A 25,186-nucleotide genomic window follows, 5' to 3' on the forward strand; every position below is an offset into this window, starting at 1 on the left:
TGAAACACACATTCAAAAATAGAAACTAAAATGTTCAAAATAATGAACATATCAATATCAGTTACAACAACCTATTCAGTAATTCTAAGAACCACATACACATACAGTAATTCACCAACAGTCCTCTACAGTCACTCATACATGTACTCACTCATCATATGTACTCATACACCTGTACATCCCGTTACACAATGCCACTCATCCATAGAGTAACTCACACACATAGTCACTCATGCTAATAAAGAATCAATCATCCATTTACTTGCATATACAGTTATACACACACCACCACACTTACTTCTACAGAAACTTACATATACTTACTCTTTTAAACAATCACTTATAGAAACACATACTTATTCATACAGGAACTCTTCCAATCTCTCACTCTCACATATACTCACTTATATACACCAATAGTCACATATACTAGTTTAAAACATATGTAGTTACTCATAAAGACACTATTGAGACAGTCATTCACTCACTAACACACCCATGCACACACTCATCCACCCATACAGTCCTGCACACATGCTGTATTCAACACATACAAACAGTGAGTCACTCATTCATGCACCTATGCACTAAGTAATACCCCCCACCGAACCATACAGAAACTCAGACACTCATAGTGATAAAAAACCAACTAATAACCTATATAGACACTCATGTAGCTACTCACCAACCCATGCAGCCACTTATACACAAAGTAAGAAACTGATACAGATATTTAAATATTTAAAGATTACTCAGTAAGCCATGTATTCACTATGATACACTTAAACAGTCAGTTACACAAAAAAAATTCCAAAAAAAAGTATCCATTTAGACACTTATATACCCATTTATTCTTCCTTTGACCTTGAGATATACATAAATATAAAAAATATATAATTTTCATAAAAACACACAATCACTGGATGATGTCATCAGTGATGTCATCAGTGATGTCATTTGAGATGTCATCAGTGATGTCATGAGTGATGTCAGTGACCATGTCATGAGTGATGTAATATGTGACGTCATCAGTAGTGCATTGCGGGCGCGCGAGTTATAGTTAGCTGAACTAACTATAACGGGGGAATTTCAATGTTTTTTTACGAGTGAAATGTCCAGCTAACTATAACATGTGTGAAACCTTTGGTTTTTTCATTGAATTTCTAAGGTTTTTTAAATGCTAATTCCTAACTATAACGTGTGTGAAACCCATGGTTTTTTCAGTGAATTTCAAAGGTTTTTTAAATGCTAATTTCTAACTATGCCTACAGAGATAGGACATGTGAAGAAAGAAGAAAAAATGCACAGAAAGAAACAAAAGAAGTGCAGAAAGAAGCAACAGAAGTCCTCAAATACGAAGATAAGTGCAGGAAGAAGGATAACGTGCAGAAAGAACAAAAAGAAGAGCAGAAAGAAGCCTTGTTGCAAAATCATCCTGTACCCTCAACTTTTTCAGACGGATACTGGTGGTAACTGAGTCTGACTAACCAGTCCTAGAGCCAGTGCTATGTTAAAAGACACTTAGAATACAGTGAAAACACCTACATACACTAGGGAACATTATGCGTTGGGGTCCCCCTGTGATTAGCATGACCTCCTCTGTAAGCCCCTAGTGTATAATAGGGCATGGGGATTAAAACTACCTCTTAAAACAGGCCACAGGGCGTTTTTGCACACATTAACTCAGGCCCCGTCCCCTCCCTTCACCACTGTGTAAACACGCCCTGTGTCCATTTTTAGTTGGGAGATTAAGTTCATTTGAATCCTGAGGGTCCCTAGGGTCCAACTAGCCCACTAGGTACCTCCAGTAAGTGCCACAGAGCTGCGTTGCAGAGAGGTGTAAAAAGTGGCACGGCCTGGACCACCTCTCTGCAATGCAGCTCAGTGGCGCTTACTGGAAGCACTTGGTGGGCTAGTTAGCCCCCAGGGGCCCTCAGTATTGAAGGGAAATTATATCCCCAATTTAAAACATGCCATAGTGCGTGTTTGCACACGTCACCTCAGGCCCCGTCCCCTCCCTTCACCACTGTGTAAACGCGCCCTGTGGCTGTTCTAAGTTGAGAGTCCCCCTGAATCCTAAGGGTCCCTAGGGTCAAACTAGACCACTAGGTACCTCCAGTAAGCGCCACAGAGCTGCGTTGCAGAGAGGTGTAAAAAGGGGCTTGGCCTCAGAACACCTGGCTGCAGCGCAGCTCCCTGGCGCATACTGGAGATGCCTGTTGGGGGCGCGTTTGCAGAGTGCTGCACGGAGGGGGCATGGCCTCCGGCACGATGCCAGTCTTTTATTTATTTTAGTTTTTTAAGAAGGGGGGCTGTTTGGTTCCCCTTCTTATTCTAATTTATTGGCCCTGATGACCCCATCCCCCAGGGCCAGTCTCCTAATTATATTTTTTTGACCCCAATCCCCAGGGCCGGCCACTGTTTTTTATTATTTTTAAAAAATATATATTTATAGACACACCTAGGACATGCTGGACAAACCGTACGTACCTATCACCATGACGATTTGCGTGATATTCATTAAAAGGCGACTATGCATGCAATGAATCCACGTGGAATGTATTTACACCACTAGTGAAGCTCTGACATGTCTGATGCCCTACCGTGCCTAATCCTGGTAGACACCCTTGTCGTTTATTTATACAAACATGGGTAGCTATTGACGGGCACATTTAATACACATGCACACCAAGCCATTCAAAGGGGATTCGACAAAAATTCGACCAAAACTATGCAAGAAACCCCCCTCACGGTTAATAAAACACACATCCACTGCCGGATGTGTAATACTTTTTATTTTACTCTCTGGAAAGGGGACGAACATCACTTGAGAGTCACAGCGTGCTCCTGGCTGAGCCCAATGCTGTGTTACACCCACCATTGCCTGCCGAGTGCCACACACCTCTGTGTTGTATTCCACTAGCTAGTGCATATGCTATGACACTCTCTAGCCCATGTGCACTGTAACACCACCCCGTGAATATGTCATGCCACACTTGTCTTCGCACGGGTTATATTGCCCCATCTAACGTGCCTTTCTCGATGCCTATGTTATAACGCACAGTGCTATGCCATACATATTACAATCTGGGATCCATATATTTGTCACAGTGCATATGCAACGTTACACTCCCCAGCACACATTTTATATTACAACTTTAGAGACTAGTTAGGTTACACAACACTGCCCTGTGCATATTACACTCCAAGGCGCATATCGCATAGCACGCGCTAGTGCCTGTGCTATCTCGCGCTCTCCAATGAATCTGTCATTGCGCACAATGTATTGCAAATTATATTTCACGCCCGGTTCATCTTATATCACACTTTTTGGTGCATAGTTTATACCATACACTATATCTAGTTTTCATTTTCAATCGTGCTCTCAGGACTATGTTCTATATAACACTGTGTTCACCTACCCTTTTCACGGGCATTACATTTTGCGATAGGGGGTGGAGGGTCAGGGGGTGTTTCTGCCAAGTGAGCCCGGAGTCACAGTCACAAACGTCCTCTTCTTCCTGAATAAAAGTGAGATTATGCTGCATACTTGTTCATATTTTAAGTAGTTTGCACAGACACAATGTTTTAAAAACAATAAAGTTCCTAATACCCGCCTTCTCTGAACAGTTAGCTTGCTGCCCCATCCCCTTCCTCCCTATCCTCTGTTGTGTGAATCCATGGACTAGCCTCCTCCCTCCTGCCATGCATGGTCTGATGTGCTGCCACTGCCCTCAATTTCGTATGATGTACCAGTCCAGTCCTCCTGCCCTCCATTGCCCAATTCTATGCCCCATCATTGACCTCCTGCTTAAACTCTGTGCTTAGCTTGCTGCCCCTATTCTCCTTCCCCCTGCCCTCCGATGTCTTTGTGCTCCATCCTTTTTGCCCACCATGTCCCATGGACCTGCCACTCCTATCTACTCTGAGTGTTCTGTTGAGCTGCCACTCCCCTCCCACCTGCCTAGCATTGTCAGATGACTGTAACCTGTCCCTGCCACCTCCACCCTGCCTGTCCACATGCCATGCCCCTATCCTCTTCCTCCTGTCCTACATGGTCCATTGTACTGCCACACCCTTCTGCCCTCCCTGGTCTGTTGTGCTGCAACTGCTCCTCCTGCCTGCCCCGTGTGGTCTGTTGTGAGGTCCCTTCCCCTGAACTTTCTTGTCTGTGCACAGGTCCTGACCCTCCCTTCTATCCTCCATTGTCCTTTGTGCATGCCCCTCCACCCTCCTTCTTGCCCATCATAGCCATTGTGCTGCCACTAACCCTCCCACTTGCCATGCATGGTCTTCTGTGCTGCCATGGCCCCTCCCACCTTCCCTGTGTGGTCAGTTAGCTGCCCCTGACCCCCTCCCACCTTCCCTCCATGGTCTGTGTGTATGCCATCACAGTCTCACTGTTGCTCTTCATGGTGTGTCTTGCTTCTAGTGCCCATCCTGCCTGACCTCCATGGCTATCTTGCTGCTCCTGCCCTGCCCCCTTGCCCCCAGCCCTACTCCCTCCCTCCTGGCTTGTCTGTTCCATTGTAATGCCCCTGATCCGTCCCTCCTGCCCTTTATGGTCTGTTATGCTGCAGCTTTCTCTCCTGTCTGTCCATTATGGTCAGCTAGCTACCATTGCCTCTTGCCCCTCTGTTCTCTGTTGTCCATGTGCATGGTCCTGTCCCCTCCCTCTTGCTTTCTATGGATTGTTGTGCTGCACTCCCGTCCTGCATGCCCTGTGTGGTGTATTGTGCTGCTGCAAACCCTGATGCCTGCCCTGCAGGGTCAGTTTGGTGCACCTCTCCATGTCCCTCCTGTCCTCTGTTATCCAAGTCCATGTCCCTATCCCATTTCCTTCCATGATCCAATGTACCATACTTGCGAACATTTTGAACTTGGTAAGAGGGAGATTTTGAAAAAAAACTGGGGTATTGATTTTCCCCTTTGAGTTACATTGAAAAAGAGGATATTGTAGACAGGAGACAGATCAAATAAAGCCCATTTGAGCTTAAAAACATTGGACGTTTCCTGGCTGAATCGGGTCTGTTGGCATGTATGGTTGTACTACCATTGCCTCTTCCTTCTGCCCACAATGGTCTATTACATTGCCACAGCCTTGAAGGAGGGTAGATTTTGTATCACAGGGGGCCCCTGGCCCGTTCTGTCCACACCTGAAGTATGAGACCCTTGTCCTTGCCCTGCCAGCTGCATTTGTAGGCCGTATTAAATTGACCAGCGGGTCCCGTATTGCTATATAAGTATCCTGAGACATCCTTACCACTCAGCCAGCATAAAACCCCTGTGTAGGCCCTTCTGTTCAATATGTAGGCCTCTTTGTTAAATTGACCATAGCTCTGCAATTTTAGTGTATAGCAGTCTGAAGGCAGGTCTGCGAGGCCTTCTGATCCAAACTAGTAGCCCCCACCCTACCCGAGTGCTCCGTGCTCGGTATCAAAGTTCAACATCCCCCTGAAGCTGTCGACATACAGTAGGCTGCATCCTGGACTGGTACTTGCGTCCTGGGCAGGTTTCCCGCTTTTAAGGAAGTGGCAACCGCAGAGCGTCAAGTTAGGAGAACTGAGGAGATTTTATACATGAATATATTGAATTCCCGTACAATACCCATTATTTTCTGCTTGCTCTATGGAACTTACGATAAGCGATTGGCCTGAGAGACTGACCTTTTCACCCAGTCCATTGTCAGCATTAAGTGGGTAAATGACGAAATGTCTGGTAAAATCTGCAGTCGAAGCTTTTGGGTAGCATACGTAGGTAGATGTAGCGTGCAAATGAGCCCACAAAATGATATAAAAAGGGAGCACCCACAGATATCGACGGACTACCTCGCCGTCTGTATGTAGGTTAACAGGCAGTGCAGGTTTTCCCCAAGAGCTGGGAGCTCTTGTCTTCCTTTGCTTAAAATGTCTTGCTCTGCTTTGCTTGAAGTATCTTATTCTATTTTACCTATATGAAATGTCATGTTATGTTTAACCATTGTTCTCTTTACTTTTGCATTTAAAAGATTTTGTATTGTAATTGCAGGAATGCTTGCTCTAAGAGTAAACGTGAGTGTTCCTAGGTAACATTTTCCTTGGTGTAACTTGTTTCTCATGATGCATTTATAGATGTGTTTTCTCTCTCTCTCTGTCAGTACATTAATTGAGATACAGAGAATATTATGACAGCTGTATGATTATCTGGATTCTGTTTTTTGTACTTTATGTCTCTATTCTGCGGTTTCTTTGAAGTTGCATCTTCTCATTAAACTGCCATTGTATTCTGCCTCCAATTCCATGTCTCATATGTCTGTTTTCTTCATTTTTGGAGCAAGCGTTCCTAGGCACCCCGGCTCAAATTAAGGTGCCCCTTTTGTCCCTGACTCACTCTCCTGCTCAGTTCTGTGGTGGCTCCCGGGGATCTGGGGACCGCCCCTAGCTTCCTTAACCCGTAATAGATCTTCCCTCCAACAGCCTCTCTTGCAAGTCCTGTATTGTTGGTTTGTTGCCCCTGCCCCCCTTTCCACTGCCCTCCATAGTCTGTTGTGCTTCCACGGCCCTTCCTGCCTGCTCAGTGTGGTTAAATTGTTGCCTTTGCACCCTCCTACCTGCCTTCAATTTTCAGAGTCCGTGCCCCTGGCCTCTGCCTCTCAACAGTATCCTAATGAACAACTAGATTGCTAACATTCTATATTTATTACAAAAGTGTGGAACGCCTGACATCATCTTGATGTAATCAAAACTGTAATACCTAGAGCATTTCCTTTAGAAATTACATATATGAGAGGGTCTTATTGGCATCAAAATTATGGTTAGTGCTCTAAAAGACTAAAATAAGGACATATTTTCTGAGTTTTCAAATAGCGACAAAGCACTTTTAAATTATTTGTTATCTTTATGTTTTTTTATCCAGTTGACCACTTGATTAAATGTTGCACTTAGGGGAGAGGATGTGGTGTTACTTCCAGAACTGCAGACTTTGCAACTGGGGAACCAGGTTGAAGTTTCTGCTTCAGCTCGACATTCTGTGATTCTGGTCAAATCACTTAGTCTCCCCATGTCTACAACCAAAATGAATTTGTTCTTGTGTGATGTAACCAATGCTCATGTAAAGCACTCCAATACCTGACAAGTCTGCACTATATAACACTGCAAAAACACAAAATAATAAGTGTTTTGCACACTTCTGTCATTGGGCTATATTTGGGCTACATCTGGTTGATTTTGGGCTACATTTGGGCTCTTTTGTCTCCGGTGGCCATCTTGGGAGATTTATTTGTTATGAAGTTTCCTAATTTCCTCATGTACTGCAGTCTCCTCAGTAGGAAATGCTTTCAGTTTTTTACTTTGATTCCATCATGAAGGTATTCAGATATGTCACACATTTGCCATAAATTCTGAATGTTAGCACTCTAGTTGCTCATTAGATCACTGTAGTAAAACTACTCCACCATCGAAGTCTGCTCCTGGTATTAAAAGTGCATGTTTCAGTCTGCATGTCAGAATTTTTTAATGAAATAGAAGAGGATTTGAGAAGTCACTCAAAATGTGCCCTCATTTTCTTTCTTCAGTATTAATCATAATTTCTATGGCAAAATGAACCTCCTCATTGTGTTCCTTTTTAAATTAAATGTTTTAAGTGTTACCAGTTTATTCCAATCAAGATGGCTTCAGGTGTGCCATACTTTTGTCATAATGAAGACAGTAAGCGCTCTAGTTGTTTTTAAGAACATTCTGGGACATTCTGTCATTGGGCTATACTTGGGCTACATCTGGGTGATATTTGGGCTACATTTGGGCTCTTTTGTCTCTGGTGGCCATCTTGGGAGACTTATTTGTTATGAAGTTTCCTAATTTCCTCATTTACTGCAGTCTCCTCAGTAGGAAATACTTTCAGTTTTTTACTTTGATTCCATCAAGAAGGCATTCAGATGTGTCACACATTTGCCATAAATTCAGAATGTTAGCACTCTTTTTGCTCATTAGATCACTGTAGTAAAGCTACTGCTCACCAGGGAAAACTGCTGCTGGTATTGAAAGTGCATGTTTCAGTCTGCATGTCAGAATTTTTTAATGAAATAGAAGAGGATTTGTGAAGTCACTCAAAATGTGCCCTAATTTTTCTTTCTGCAGCACTAATCATACTTTTTATGGAAAAATGAACCCCCTCATTTTGTTCCTTTTTAAATTAAATGTTTTAAGAGTTACCACTTTAATCCAAGCAAGATGGCTTCAGGTGTGCCATACGTTTATCATAAGTAGGACTGTTAGCGCTCTAGTAGTTCTTTGGAACACTCTGGGAAGCTGCAGTAGAACACAAAGGAATCAACTGACAGTCTCTGCCCTTGTTGGATGTACATGTTTTACTGAGAATATCAGACTTCATTCTCACATGACTGAGAAAGATAATGTGAATTTACAGAAAATAAGCTCTCAGTTTAGCCTATAGATCACCTTCCAAACCTCTGTGGTAAAAGCATGAGAAAATATTTTTCTCTCAATCATGATATCCCAGAAGAAGGCTTTTTCACATGGTGAAATCACCTTAGAACATACCACAATTCCTAAAATGAGTATGGTACCATCAACAAATGATTTATAATGTAACTAAAGTCTTAAAACCTTCTATTAACTGCAATGCTTTTTAATGAGGTGCTATCATGTATATTTGTCCCAAGATGGCTGCCAACACTTCTTGGATGAAGTGCTGACAGCCAATCAGATCTCAGGATGAGATGTGTGGTTAGGCTCCGCCCACATATATATATGCTTTTAAATGCTATTTACTCAGGAAATACTGAACAGATTTACACCAGACCTGCAAAAGGCACTTCCTTGACCTTATGGCTACCTCTCTGCCAAATTTCTAGTAATTCTGTTCAGCCGTTCGGGCTGTAGCTCGTTCTAAAGGTCCTATGGAAAAATGCATGGGAAAAACGCGTTTTGGGACCCCCCTTTTATCTCAGCCCCCGCTTGACGAATCCCCCCGAGACTTTCAGGGTAGGAGCGGAGCGTAGCGCCCCACCTATTTTGAGAAATTCGCGAGGATTCATCGACCGGCGCCAAAGTTATTCAAAATAGAATGTTGCGGATTTCCTATGGAAAAGGGGTCCTAACTATAACTACCTACTGGCGACCGCCAGTAGGTAATATATATATATATATATATATACATATATATATATATATATATATATATATATATATATATATATACACACACACACACACTGTCTCATTCTCTTTCTGGTGGGTTACTCGTTTCTAGCATTGCTGGTATGTATTTGAAAGCTGCCCTCTTTTTGTTGATTTGATCTAGAGATGGTTTTTGGTACGTTGAATTTGATTATTTAAAAACTTAAATATTACTGAGATTACAATGATGTATATATCAAAGGGTTAGATTTTTAAATTGCTAAAATTGCACCCTATGAAATACTTTTTTACATTCACTATGTTAAAATATCTCTGTATATGCTTCCTAGGATCTAATAAATCGATTGCAAGAGATAATGGAGGCAGAAAAAAAGTCTTTTGAAGAACAGAAAGAAAAAGAAAGACAAATTCTAGAAAAAATCCAGTGTAAAGCAGCAACAGTAATCCAAGCAAGATTTAGAGCATTTTTGGCCTATAGAAAATATGCTCCCAAATTAAAAGAATTAAAAGCTGAAAATAAGAGGAGAAAGGAATTCCAACAGAAAATGGATCAGGAAAAAATGGCAGCCGAAGCAAAAATTAAACAAAGGCTTGAGGACAAGAAGCGAAAGGAAGAAGAAAAGAAACGGAAAGAGGAAGAGGAAAAGAAACACCTTGAAGAAATTAAACAGCAAGAAAGTCTGAAGATCGAATTGCATGAAAGGAAGAAAGAAGCAGAGAGGCTGAGACTTGAAAAAGAAAAACAACTAAAGCTGGATGAATTGAAGCAAAGTGAAGAGAGGAAGCAAAAAGACAACAAAGTTGCTAGGAAACATTTGGAAGAAAATGAAAGGCACATGGAAGTAAATAAATCAAACTTGGAAACAGCCACACAACAGGAAAGTAGCAAAAATCATAATGTTTGCAAAAGAGATCAAGGGCTTGAAAAGAATCTTGTAAAGAACATTTGGGAAGGAACAAATAATAAAAGAAAACAAATAGGAAATGAATGTTTTGAGAGTCAAGAAAAGGTAGTTATGAATGTGGGGACTGAAAAGCAACTCAAACTGACGGAACAAATCAAGGAGCAGCACAAAAAAACTTCTCCAAAGGAAGGGAGCCCAGTAAAGGTGTCTGTTTTAGAAGGGAAAATACAGGACAATAACTTGCAAATTGATACCAAAACTAAAGAACCTGTTGCAGGAGACAGCAAGCTCAATATTTCTTCTCATGAAGCAATAAATCAAGCCAAAGAAAGTAAGCACTGCCAACAGGTTGAGAATATTAATCACAGCGATGAAGTTGCTAATATGTGGCAATCATTCAGGTCAGAAGTCAAAAGTGAGGATGCTCTTTCCCCTTCTCTTTTAAGTACAGAAATTAAATATAAGGAGACATGTACTCTCCATTCTGAAGAAAATAATCAAGTACTCGAGCGAGCTTATCATAAGCTAGTGCTTCCAGATCACATTGAAGAAAAGCGACTAGCATGGATGAAAAACTGCATCCCATGGTCTATGGTGTTGAGTGAAAATCAAAGAAAAAAAGTTCTGAAAAAAAGCAAGCCAAGGAAAAGCTCTGCTGCTAACAAACTGCCTCCTTTGAATGCAGAAGTCATCCTTAAGACAGGTCCTTGGCATGTCTTAAAGCAGGTATGTCTCTTTAGAATTGTTTATTATTTTCTGCATGGTGGGTGAAGTATTTATCATGCCAGTAGTTGGGAACTCGGTCAATTTTATTATGCCCACCCAAACATTTGTATTGTTTGATGCAGCACAAAAAAACAAGTGCGGTTGAGTCCCTCCATACAGTTTCCCTCACTCTTGCGTTCATACTCCTCATTCTCCACTGCTGGACTTTTCGCTGATTCATATACTGCAATCATTCTTCATTATCACGCTTGGAGTCCAATTGTAACCTTCAAATAGTAATATCCTTTAATAAAGACCTCATTGTCACTTCAGTAACCAAATAATGACACAAAAAATGACCCACATTTCTGCCAGTCAGCTTCCAGCACCCCAACAACATTCCCTGTCAGAGGCCACCATATCTCAGATTTTTAACTTAGTGTCCTGTGAAAGGAAGTCCCATCAGAGCTTTCCTCTAGCTTGTACAAGATGTTGAATTTCTGATCTCCAACTGGATTTTCATATCTACTGGCACTCTCTCTTTGGGCGCTCTTGTCTGAAATTCACTTCTTCAGCATGGAGGGAAAAAAGCTGTTTTGGTGGCCTGCAACTCATGGGGAAACAGGAGACAGTACGTTAAAGATCTCCACGAGGAGTGCATTTACTGTTCTATTCTCATCTAAGTTCAAAGACTGCAAGATTTGCAGAAAATTCTCAGCAAAAACCTCAAACTGTTGTAAAGGTTTTCTCTTGAGGTGGCTTCAAAAGAAAGCTAAAGCTAATGACTCGCCATTTTCAGAGGATAATTGGTATCATTGTGCTTGGCTCAACTTAAGGCACCGCAAGCAGAGATCTGCTGAGAACCTACCCTCTATATCCGGGGTGCCCTCATACAAGGCCTTAAAAATATTTGACAGTAATCTTCAAGCACCAGCAAAATCACTTTATGAGGTACAGACTAAAGTAGGCACAACCTGCTACTTCGTCTGCGACACTCACTGTCCATTAATTTCCCATCACGACAACCTCTTTGCTGGTGACTACATAGTTTTCATAGATTCACATGCTTTAATCATCCTAGTCATCAAGCTGGGAGTCCCACAACAGATATAGGGCCAGATGTATGACACCTGCAATTTGCGACTCCCAAACTGCAATGTAGAACAGTGTCTCAGACACGGTTTGTGATTCCAAATGGGGTCGCAAATTGCATGCAATTTGGACCCCAGTGGGAATGGCTAGCTCTTCCAGGGATGGTGGCCTGCTGGGGTCAGCAGACCACCATGTCTGGGACTGCTTTTTAAATAAAGCAGGTTTTTTTTTTAATGCAGCCCGTTTTCCTTAAAGAAAAATGGGATACATTTTAAAAAGAAAAATGAAACTTTTTAGTTTCATTTTTTAAGGGCAGGCAGTGGTCCCTGGGACCACTGCCTGCTCTTAAAAAATATTTTCTCACAAAGGGGAAGGGGTCCCCTGAGGACAGCTTCCCATTTGGTAGTGGTTTACCGCCTACTTGAAGTAGGCGGTAAACTGCAAGTGTTTTGGGGCCGCAAATGCGGTCGCAAAACAATAGTGCATGGCAGTGTGTCTTCCTATTAGGAAGGGACGCCCCTTCCTAATTGAGAGAGTCACAAACGCTATTTTGCAAGTCAGTGACTCACAAAATAGCGTTTGTACATGCCATGATGTTTTTTTGCGGTCGCAAATAGGTTGATCTCCTGTTTGCGGGCGCAAAAAAGGGTGGTACATGTGTCCCATAGTGAGCAGCACAATGCATAACACAGCTAAAAAGGCTTTTCATGGTCACAACAGTAGTCCATTTTAGCTGCATGTCGTGTGTGAAAGCAGTCCCCTGAGCTCTTCTCAGACAGTCACAATTAAGCTGGCTTACTCGAATTCTTTTTGCAGTTCTGAGAAAATTGCCAGAATTTCTTCACATTCCTGAACTTGAACAAATCAGACCTAGTCTGAATTCTCCAAAAACATCGTTTCAGACCATGTGGGACTTGTGACAGAAAGAGCCTTCACTTTGAGGATCATTCCAAGAAGTGTATACACCGCTTTTATCCTGTTCACAAGGCATAGGATTGCAAGAGCGGTAGAACCTTCTCGACAAAAACTCCTAAAGATAGATAGGCTAGACTGTTATTGTAGCTCAAAAAACCTAAATCTGAGATGCACATACCTCTACGTAAAAATATGAAGGCTTTTCCAAGACATCTCAATCAAAATCCCAACCCTGTGAGGAACCACCAAAAAATCTGTTTAAAAAGTCCGCAAGAGAGGTCAGCCTTGTCTTCATATGGCGCTTCTGACTGAAAAACACCTCAAAAGCACTCCACAAGCCCTCCTCTGATCCAACAACTCCTTCCTAAAAAGATGTTTTCTATAAGGTCAGTGAAAAAACCTAAACGGTCAACATCTTTACTTTCAATGAGGTCCACAATGATGTCACTTTCACTGGAGACCATTTTTGCCATCCATCGACTGAATTGGCTACATCACCATCTACCATAGCACCGTTGATAAGAGCACCTTAGACGATGGTGGCACACCGTCAACAAGGACGACATAGTTGACAAGAAGACAGTCTGCAACAACATTGTTTTAGAAGGCGTCATCGACAGTGCTAACTAGGACTTTATCCAAGACAACTGATGACGATGACCATGTCGTTTGAGGAGACCAGATTTAATGACTAAACCAAAAACATCAAAATTAACCTTCATTTTTGGAAAAAGACATTCCAATGACACTCATGCCAGTACACACCTTGCCAAGTAATATATCACATTATCTGCCACAACATTTACTGGATAAAGAAGATTCAAGTTGTGATGGATCCTTTGTACAAGCACATAGTCACACAATTGAAGGTGAAGTACCAAGATTCAAAAGAAGGCTAAGGTTGTTGGGGGGGGGGGCGCTAGAGAGCCGGCGAGCAACATGGCTGCACTTGAGTGAGGCTCCTGCCGTCCGGGGCTCTAATCCGACATTATCCTGCCCTAAATTCCTCCAAGACAGCAGATTTAGGCTAATTGCGATGCCTATACAAGGTGGAGGGACTAATGCCATCAATTGCGACTGTTAACAGAGGGCAGGGAGGGTAATTATGAGCCTGATGCCTGTCATTGAGGCCTATGACGTGCTACGCCTGTAATGTTGGCTAAACTGCTGCACCCTTCGATCCCCATTAAAACTGCACTGATGATCTGAGATACTGGGCGGGGATGGGTGCGGAGCGGCGGACCAAAACTCACTCACTCACTCACTGACTGCTGCTCCAGAGTACTGCCATATGAGGTCGGTGCTGAGTGAGGGGCCTTCCTGCGATCCTGGCGGCCTGCTGTGAGGCGCGGCGGGGGATTGGTGTTGGCTGCAATCCCGGCACCTGAGGCCCTGCTGACGCTGTGGTGAGGGGCTGGCACCTGATTCCTCCCCCTGAGGCTGGATATTGGCCGGGCTGGTGACTAATTAGCCGCAGCCTGCAATGAGATGAGGTAAGGGGAGACCTGCTTGGGGCAGGCAGGGCAGCCCTGCAGTCGCTGGACGGCGCCTTGAGTAACGATGCTGTGGCTTCTGAGGGGAGGGTCAAGCGAGGAGCGCCCAGACCTAATTGACTGTCCCCCCCTCCCCCCCCCCCATGTGAAGAGCGCTGACCCTATGGACTCCAAATATTGCATTGCAGTGGTAATTGTATCTATAGGCTGCTTTACTGAGTAAGGACTACGGATTTCTCGCCTGCTGATTTGGGCGGCCAGGGACTGTGCATTCTTGACCTACTGGGAGATCACACCACAAATATCACTCTGCTGTCAAATCACAGTGAACTGAAACAAACACAATAGTGGCTGCCAGCCAGTGGTCACCTAGTGAATACCTGCCAAACGCTGGGGCTGCTGCATGGGACATTCCTGAGTTTGGAAGCACACTATTGTATTCCTCTGCGGCTATGGCCCAGCCAAGCACTGCCTAAACACCCTGCCTTGGTGTATCATGTGGTGAGGTACAAGGTATCTGCACGTGCCCTCTGGCAGGATGCGCCACGTGGGGACTTGATACTCATCTTACTAGCACTGCCTGGGCCTACATGTGCCCCTTCAATCGGGTCCTGGAGGTGAGGCGGGGCTGCAGAGGCAATATAACCATGTGCTATCCTAGCTGTATGCTGGATGATAGGTGGGGCTCTGCTGCTGCTGGATCCAAGGGTAGTTGCATTAGCTGCATTTGGAAATAACCTGGGTAAGCGGAGATGCACTACAGCACTACCGACTGGCTGCCTTCATGGGGAAAATGGACACTAAGCTAACAAAGCTTCAATTTGATACCCGTAGATCAGCTCGAAATCCAAGTTGCAATGCAGATCAAAAAATACTGAATAATCTTCCATGGAGGAGGAAACCTATGCTGCTGATATCCTTGACACAACAAACAGGCAGAATGGCGGAATTTGCAAGCCATGGACACTTGATAGCACTCTGACATAACAAAGACACTCTCTGGCAGAAACAGCAAGCCAGAAATACCTGTAAAGAAAAAGCTGGGAGGACAATCATCGGAAACGATGATGGTTGGAGCACTTTGAAGAACTGCTGAATCAGCCCGTGCTGCAGTCTCCACTAGACATACAGCCAGCTGACAAGGACTTGCCAATCCCCTGCAGCAGACCAACCAAGGAAGAAATACAACAAACCATCAAATATCTGAGAAATGGGAAGGCAGCAGGACCTAGCAGCATTCCTGCAGAGGCACTCTAAGCAGACATTGAAATATAACTTGGCATGCTCCACTGCATGTTTGGAAGGATCTGGGAAGAGGAAAAGGTGCCAGTAGATTAAAATGATGGATATCTCATCAAGAACCCCAAGAAAGATAACCTGAGTAACTGCACAAACTATACAGGGTAAGTCTTCTGTCAACCACAGGCAACGTGTTGAACAGAGTCTTCTTGAACAGAATGAAGGAAAAAGGTGAAACTCACTTGAGACCCCAGCAAGGGGACTTCCTCAAAGATAGGTCCTACACTGACCAGATTGGAACACAGCACTTCATCATTGAGCAGTCGATGGAATAGAACTCCCCCCTCTGTCAACTTAATCGACTATTAGAAGGCATTCAACAGCATGGACAGAGAGACCCTTTGGAAACTTCTTCACCACTACGGTGTGCCAGATAAATGGGTAAGAATCATTAGGAACTCTTACGAGGGAATAACCTGAAAAGTAATCCATGGGAAGCAACTCATGAAGTCTTCCAAGTGAGGACCAGAGCCTGCCAGGGTTTTTTGCTCTCGCCTTTTCTCTTCCTTCTGGTCATAGACTGGATCATGAAGACATCCACAGCATTGAGAAGAAATGGGATCCAGTGGATACCTTGGATGCAGCTTAATGACCTAGACCTTGCAAGCGACCTGGCCTTACTCTCCCAGTCCCATCTGCAGATTCAAGAGTAGGCTGGCAATATGGTCACCCTATCAGCACAACTTGGCCTCATTCAAGTTGGCCTTCATTCAGCTTGAGAGGATCTGGAGCTCCGAGGACTTAACGTTGCAAACAAAGATTGGGTTTTCTACCACAAACGTAAAGCGGTCCTTCTGTATGGAGCAAAAACTTGCAGGACAACAGTGACCACCTTCAACAAAGTCCAGACCTCAATCAACACCTGTCTGAGGAAAATCCTCCAAACCCACTGACCAAACACCATCAGCAACAAAGACCTATGGCAGCATGCTTTCCAACTCCTTGCTCACAAAGAAATCATGAAAAGGCTCTTCAGCTGGATAGGGCACACCCTCCGCAAGCCCACATCAAGCACCACCCGGCAAGCCTTGATCTGGAACTCACAAGGGAAAAGGAAAAGAGGTAGGCCAGGAAACGCTTGGCGCCAAAGCCCCAATGCTGACTGAAAGGAGATGGGTTACAGCAGGAGTCAGATTAAAAGAAAAGCCCAGGACAAAGATGTCGGGAGAGTCCTGGTTGATGGCATATGCACCAGGAGGGATAGTAGGCATAAGTAAGTAATCTGTGTCCTATCATAAACACCATGCCACCCCCTGAAAATAAGCTAAAAATGAATTTCAGGGTAGTAAAGGACCAAGAAGCCAGTGACAGCAAATGGCACTGGTCATAAAACATCTCATTGCCCCTGTAGGGGAAAATATATCACTTTATCAATCAATGGGCCAGCATTTTATCAGATTGTTAGGTGTTGGATCTTATACAATCTGATCACACTCTGGAATTTATTCAGAAGCCTTTAACAACCAAGTCAACATCTTCATCTATTGCAGAAATAAGTCATCCTCTTGTTACAAAAATGTGTGATAGAAACAGTCCTGAAATCCAATCAGAATGCAGACTTTCAATCTAAGTTTTTCTGATAAGGAAAAATCGGGAGAATGGATGCTTAGATCTTTGAAACCTAAATATGTATCTCAAAGAGCTAAAATGTACCATGGCACCTTTTCCTACTGATTCTGGAGAACAAGGAATAGATGACATCTTCAGACCTATAGGTCATGTATTTTAATAATCATAATTATAAGAAGAAGAAGAAATCTTATAGAGTGCACAGTTACTCCAATTGAAGTGTACCATGCTAAGGTTTCGATCAGGGATCCAGAATAAAAGGACCACAAGGAGATCAAATTAAATTAATCTAAATCGCCAGGTCTTTAGATCTTTACAAGAAGATAGCTCAGACTTTTCCTGCCTGAGCGAAAGGGGAAGAGAGTTCCATATCTTAGCACCTCGGAAACCAAAGGAGGATCCTCCAATGCATTCCATATTCACCCCACTCATTGAAAATACTTAAGAGTTAAAGTGGCCTGCCACCATTATCAATTCACGGTCTTTTCCTTTCACCTCAAATCTACACCAAGAATATTTACAAAGTGCATTATCCCTGCATCTGCCCTTCTCAGCAAAAAAGGTAATTATGTTTTTCCCATAAAGATGACTGGCTGGTCAAGGGAAGATTTTCAAGTCAGATAAACAATCTAAGGACTGTCTGCAGCACTTATACAAGATGGGGCTCACATGAAACCAGTAGAAATCCCCCTTATGCCCTCACAGAAAGATTCAATTTTTGGAAGTCATTCTAGACACAAACCTAAGGTGTTCCCTTCCAAGGAGGGAGTTGCACACCTCATGACTATTCAATGTAGAATGACATTTTCACTGTGTACTTTAGCATGTATTGTTTTCTGATTGATAGCTCAATTTCCATTGAGCTGTACCCTTGCACTTTTTTGTGCTTTTTGATACCCCTTCTGCTGTTTTACCTTCTTGTTTATATTGGTTAGCAAATCATTTCCAGAGTGTAATCTTGGTTCTTCCTGCACGTAACCCTGGGTTGTGTGGATTGACTCTGCCAGATCCTCACATAAGTGTATTTCACCTCCTTTTTTATGATTTAGCGTGTGTCCCTTGCATTTATTGGGCTTGTGGTTCAGGGCCATGGTGGGGACTGTAGTATAACAGATTGTATCTTCAGGTGGGTCAGTTGTATTAGATGCATCTGGGTGAATTTCCCCATTAACAGAAAAGGCTCTGATCATTTTTGTACTGTTGACACTGTTGATAGTGTTGGTATTGTTTTGGGATCAGATCATCTATGGCTTCCATATCTCCTTCACTGTAATGCTTTTTTCTCAATTGCAGGTCAACTCAGTCTTCCCTGCTCACTCAACTTGAAATGGTGGCCATACTCTTCCAATAATTTTTAAGTGAGTCCTTTGTCCCGTTAGTCCTGCTGGAGGTATTTCTGACCTTTTTGAAGTTTGGTCTTAGCACAAGTTTGTCTCATCTTGTTTGCTTTGGGGTGGGGGGGCGGCTGTTTGTTCTGCTGCAGATATTGGCTTGATTTAGAGTCTCTAGTCATCCAGGCAGCAAGGGATCAACGGTACTGCTCAGATGACATCCTCAATAATATCAATGGTACACCTCGCCTCTTCTTCTCTGGCTTCACTGGTAAGGCTATGGCTACCAGGGCGATCCACTGTCTCCTCTTCCCCTGCTTATTTTCTCCTACTGCTGCAGAGGGAGAGCTTCTGGGAATCTCCGGTTTGGCATAATAGCATACAACTGGGAATAGCCTACTCCTCCTAGAGTGTGGCAGGAGACAGCAGCTTTGTAGGTCCCTTCTGGATCTCGGAAGGGCTGCCTCTGCAGGTTTGACTTCCCTTCCTCTTGGAAGCTGTACTTCTCTTATAGAGGCAAAAATCCAGGGCAAGACCGAAGAGGTCTTCTCACTCCACTCAGCTTGCTTTGTCACTCTACATTTTCTGTATGTGGCCTATCATTGCCCTCCTCTTTGGCGTCCTGCAACTTAAATACTGAGTTAAAAGTCAATGGACTGTAGTCTGCGAAGGAAGCTCAACTTCTCATCAATGTTCTCGAACTGAGAACATTCGTTCTATGATTAAGCTCTTTCTTTCCAAGAATTGACAACGTCTGAGCATGCTCCAGAAAAAACAAACTCCTGGGCTAACACTTTCAGCAGAAAAACAAAGGAGTGGCACAAATGGGAACTAAATCAATCCCAACTTGAACACATATTCTATCAGAGGGGCAAACATAAACTGGATTTATTTGCTACCAAACCGAACCAAAATGCAAGTACTTTGTCAGCAGATATTCCTTTAAAGGTTATGGGTGAATGCTTTGTTGATTATGAATTTATGCTTGTGCCTTTCCTCCACTTCCTGTGAGCCCAAAAGTATTAACAAAGATGAAGAGGGAACCATTTTGCCTGATTCTGATCACACTATGGTGGCCCAGGCAGTACTGGTTCATGAAACTCATTCTCCTCTTAGAGTAGTCCCCTTCTTCTGAAGCCTGTTCCAGAACTGCTTCACACGATGCAAAGGCTAAATACTCTACTCTGATCCATAATCTCTAAATTTGATAGCCTGGCTCCTGAAATTAATGAATTCCACCTCCTAGACATGCAGAGACATTCTGTCTATAGACAGAGCAGTGTCTACTTACAAGCATTATGGTGTACTGGGCATATTTTACACACAATATTTTTGTTTTATCATCCAGTATTACTATATCTTCTACATCTAGCACATCAGGCCTTAGTCATGCCTCGGTCAAAGTTGATTTGGCCTCTTTTGAGCTTGGTCCTCTCTGTAGCGTCACCCCCAAACGTTTGGCCTTCTCCCTCCTGCTAAGCTGAATTTGTTTTTGTTGGCCTTAAGACTCTGCTAACCAATGCTAAAGTGGTTGTGCTTATTCCCTAAAACATGGTAAAATTGGCTCACACCTGATTGACATTTTCAATCTATTTATAAGTTACTAGTATAGTGGTATACCATATACCAGTGGTTGCCAACCTATTTTTTTTTTTTTGCAGAGTTTTATATAGCGCGAACTTGACCTGAATCGGGTATCAGAGCGCTTTACATAGCACCAGTTACGTTACATGAGGACACACATTAATTCTATTTTAGGGGAGATTAAGTGATTTGCGCAGAATCACAGGATGTTCAGCATCATTGCCGAGACTCGAACCCAGTTCCCCAGATTCGAGGTCGACCGCCCTAGCCGTTAGGCCAACTCCTCTCCCCATAACCCGGGGACCCCTGGGGATCCGCAAAGCCTTTTCAGGGGGCCACGACTACTTAGAAAATTAAATAATATTAACTGATTAATGAGGTGTATATAAATAAAGAAGCTAAATGTACAATTGAAAGTTTAAAACGTAGTGTAAATGTGAAGGAGTTTGAAATTGAACACTAAAAATATAATTAGTATTCTCGGATTAATTGGTGGGAGCAGCGCAGGTGCATCAAACAGAATATAGTATGCAACACGAGTGGCCTCAGGTAAATTTATAAAAGCTCCAACATTTCTATAAAATAAAAAAAAATCATTTATATGTGTTTGCAAATTAAATAAAATGTGTCATCATTTGTGTATTGATAAATGCTTTTTTCAGTATTTTTTTGTGTATTGCTTTATCGTTCAAATCATCAACAATGCTTGGCTGGGGTTCTAAGGCTTTCAGTAATGATTTAGTGGGGCTCCTTGGATTCCAATAATGATTAAGTGGGGGGCCCCCAGCAGTCAAGAGGTTTAGAACCACTGCCATATTCCCAGGGCTGGTAAATTAAATGCTGCTAGTGGGCCTGCAGCACTTCTTGTGCTATCCATGTAAGTAGCCTTTTAAAACATGTCTCAGGCCTGCTATTGAAGCCTGCATGAAGTTTTAAACTGCCAATTCATCTTGGAAAAATGACCCCTTTGCCAAGACTAAACCTCCCTTTTTAATACATATGTCACCCTGAAGGTAGGACCTAAAGGCCCATATGGCAGGGTGCATTGTATTTAAAAAGTTGGACATGTACCTTTAAGTTTTACATGTCCTGGTAGAGAAAAATTCCTACATTTGTTTTTCAATACTATGAGACCTATACCTTTTCCATAGGATAAAAGTGGGTTACCTTATTACATGTAATAAGTGATGACTTTTGTTTAGGAACAGAAGAAATATGTTTGGGGTCTAAAGAACTGCAATTGAAAATCCTCTCAATGGTAAAGTCAGATTTTAAATCATAATTCTGAAAATTCTACTCAAAGCATACTAAAAGTGATTTAAGGAATGCTTGAATTAATCTCAGCCACTAGTAATTACTCAGACCACATCCCTGTTCATCATTACTTTGCACACCATGCCACCTCAGTTTGGACTAGCTATATGCAAATCAGTCTTGACCCTGCTCCATTGGGGACAGTCCAGCCTGAACTACCAAGCCAGGTCCTCCCTCAAAAGGAACACAAACAAACCAGGACCAGTTTCGCCCTTGTTATGGGTACATCAGCAGGTATACCTTGGGTCCAGTGACACAGTGTGCACTGAGACCTGCTGACTTCTGCTGGAGTGAGTTACTGATCCTCAAGAAGTACCTCCCAAGTCCCGGACTGTTGGTGTGTCATCAGTTGAGCTCATCCTGGAATTAAAAGAGAAATCTCAAAGTTTTGGGCTCCCTGTGACCACGACCTGGCCCATTTGTGACAAGATCTTGCTGGTGGTGCCGACTGCCAACACGAAGCCCTGGTGAACCTGAATCCTACAGCAAGCATCAATGATGATCCGCAATGCAAGATCTGCCCTTCACACTAGAGTATCAACAGCCCGCAGTCACCACCAATGCGAAGCTCCAGCAACCGATGTCCATGATGCCTGCAGGACCTTTGTGCTACAGCAACAACTAACAACACACACAAAGAAGGGAAGGCCTCTAAATTTGTATTAGTTTATCACAATCTGCCTATCAGGGTAACCCACATGGTTTTTAAATCTTCCCTCACCCACTGGTTAGTGGAATGCTTCACCCTGATGCAAGCCAACATACAGGGTGGAGCGAAAAAATATGTTTTGGGGAAAAATCACTATAGGGATCTATTAGTGTGGAGGCAGTGATTCCATTAAAAAAACTATGTAGGAGGGTACCCTCTCTGTTACTTTATGCATGGGTCCTTCCTGATAGGATTAAAAATTGTAAGTGGTTGGTGTACTTGGGAGTTTAGCGTCCCTGTTACACTCTCTGCTTTATATCGACATGCATCTTGCCTAATTCTGTAGCCCACTAGGGGTCTGTGGCATTCCTCATTATATAGATCCTCTTTTCTTACCTTCAAAAGTCCTTCATTTGTGATGTTTTTTTTAGTATATACTTAACTGTATAATTATAGTAACTCACCAGGAACTTCGTACAATAAAATGATAACCCAATTAGTTTGTATCCATGCATGCCATTTAACAGTACATTATGTGAGTATAGCTCACCTTACCCCTGTGAGTTGCCACATTTCTAGGTTATCCATTTTGTTTTTGCATCATGCTCATTTCTCTAATATCATCTCCGTGCTCATATTTCACTCACACACTGTGCCACCACCCATTTCGTGACCGTGTCTCATGTTTAATCCTTACGCACATCGAGTTTAATAGATTATGTTGTTATGCACCCCTGGTTTTTACTAAGGAGATAATGTTTCCCTTACCCGAGTTTCACATATCCAGTCCTTAAATCAGGGAGAGAGTGGGACGTATCCTGATGTCACACTCTAAGGGGAGAGACGTACAATATACCAGTTGTTAAACTTTCCACGTGTGGATTCCACCTCGTAATCACGAGGGAGTATTTTTCCTGATGTCTCTTTACCCCTACTCTCTGGTGATGTTAATATTAAGCTCCTGTATGATTGTATTTAATTTGTATGGTTATTCCCAAACAATTTCTCTTCTTTTAAAGCAATGGGCAAAGTTTCCTGTTTCAACAAATGCATATCAAGTTAGACTACCAATTTCCCTTTGTTGAATACTCACTACTCCAAGGAACGAGCGTCACCAAGTTGGTCCTCTCTTCTCCCTGCGCCGGCGATTCTCTCGCAACTGGCCAGCCTTAAGACAGGGTTTGTGTGTAAGGTAATTAAGAACCCCCACAGACAGGGAATCAAGAGATTATCAACGATCCAACCCACTGTAACACCAAGAAGTAAATAATGACGGATGAATAAAGTCTCTCTCATGGAGAGGAGGCAGCATCGGCTATTCTATCAGCACCCACCTTCCTGGGAATGCCCACACTTACACATGCACTTACCCATATAGAAGGATGGGATACTCTCATGGAACTAAAAAAAACAGATCAAAACAAGATACTCTCATAGAACTAAAAAGCAACAGATCAAAACAAGTACATATATAGGACTGTGACTTCAGAATATTCAAACACACTGATATAAGGTGGCAGGGTCTGAGATGCCGCACCACTACATGTGTTTATGTAAAATGAAATGGAAAACAATTATTGTTTCCTGAATGGTCCCGTATAGTATGCCCACCTCTAAAGACTAGCCACCATTAATGGTCCTGAATACAATATCAACACACGAAGAATAAGAGAGGCACATGGAGCAATTCTGACAGAATATCTCAGAGCCAACGCTGCATCTAGAGGTTTGTTGGTGACAAATTAGCCCTTAATCTTCCTAGAGAATGCCTCTTTTAGGAGGAGTGGTCACTAAAAGCCTGGAAGTGTACTATAGATTGGCTCATTTTGATCATAAACACAGCTAAGAGAATATCAGTCGCACTTCTTATTCAAATACAAACAAGTGAAACTAATTTAAAAACCCATGTGCAACTGACCCTATTCAAAAACAAATTAGAGGAGACAAATAGGGAAGTGAAGAAATACTTAACCCGTTCTAAAGTCAACAAATTACAAAAGGATCTGAAAAAGTTCTCAAGAGAAAACGGTCTATCCATTCACCAATGGTGAATATGCACAGCAAAAAGAAGCACAGACTGGAAGCAGATGATCCACAGACAGAACAGAGACAGACACAGGGAGCTCAGGCAGTGACAGCAGTGATTACAAGTTCAGACCCAAATGGAAAGGAAGAGGTAGGGGAAGAAACATGTGCAGAGGACAAACTCAGCTATTTCCCTTACAGCCCAGCCTACCGCCATTACCAGGTCTAGGATTTGGATGAGCACCAGGATACCCACAAGCACATCCCTATTCATACCAGCATGCCACTATCTAGTGGGTGAGGGCAGTATTTAAAACCCAGTGGGATTCCCTGATATGCAGATGGTGATACACTAATTAACATTTCGAGGCCTTCCCTTCTCTGTGTGTGTTTATTGACTTTGTTAGGGAGGACTGGCGAAAGGTTGATTTACCTCTCGTCCCTTCCTTTTTAGGTCTCGCCTGACCCAGCGCATGCGCTGGTCTGGCGAGACATTTTGTGAGGGCTCCAAAAAGTGCTACCAGGCCAGCCTAGAGCTACAGTGCATGTGCGCGGGCGCGCGCGTCGCGCTTTACCACGATTACTTTCACTTTCGCGGCCGCTTTGATGTTCTCAGTGAGGCTTCAATAGATTGCAGCAGTTAAAACAGGCATTGGCATAGCCAATAGGTCTCGCTTTTGGGACCTTATAAGTGTTTAGTTATGCAACTGTTGCATGGCTAAACACTTATAAGGTTCCAAAGGCGAGACCTATTGGCTAAGCCAATGCTTGTTTGGAGTGTGTTATAACTACAGCAATAACTGCCTTCCACACTCAGCTTGCTCTGGGCCCTACAGTGACAACCATCTATGACTCTCTTCCTGCTCCTTGTGGCCTTCTCCGCCGCAAACTGAGCTCTGTACTCTTGACTTTAGAAGGTAACTTTTTCAGCAGCACTAGCCTGGTCCCTGTATCTGGCCTACGCTCTATCGCGGTCGGCCTGAACTTGTGCACAACCAGATAAGCATGAATGGCACTTTGTGCTTTTTGGTGCAATACTTAGTTTAAATCTTTGAAATTTCATACCTTCGGTTTTACTGATTTGATTTTTATTGTTTTGGTGTTCAAATAACTTTTTAAATCTTACCCTATGTTTCTAAATTGATGTGGGATTTTTCTTGTTTTGTGC

At 43.0% G+C, this 25,186-nt stretch overlaps 1 protein-coding gene across 1 annotated transcript in view; it reads left to right on the forward strand.

The window, feature by feature from the left end:
- The window catches only part of LRRIQ1 (leucine rich repeats and IQ motif containing 1), a 1,142,626-nt gene that overhangs the window by 225,572 nt on the left and 891,868 nt on the right, over window positions 1–25,186 (forward strand). Inside the window, exon 7 of the mRNA XM_085653925.1 lies at window positions 9,467–10,768. Within this exon, the coding sequence (XP_085510051.1) occupies window positions 9,467–10,768 (1,302 nt within the window). The remainder of the gene's footprint in view (window positions 1–9,466; window positions 10,769–25,186) is intronic.

This window comes from Triturus cristatus, chromosome 4_1 (genome assembly GCF_964204655.1).
Source record: "Triturus cristatus chromosome 4_1, aTriCri1.1, whole genome shotgun sequence".
NCBI classification, from domain to species: Eukaryota; Metazoa; Chordata; class Amphibia; order Caudata; family Salamandridae; genus Triturus; species Triturus cristatus.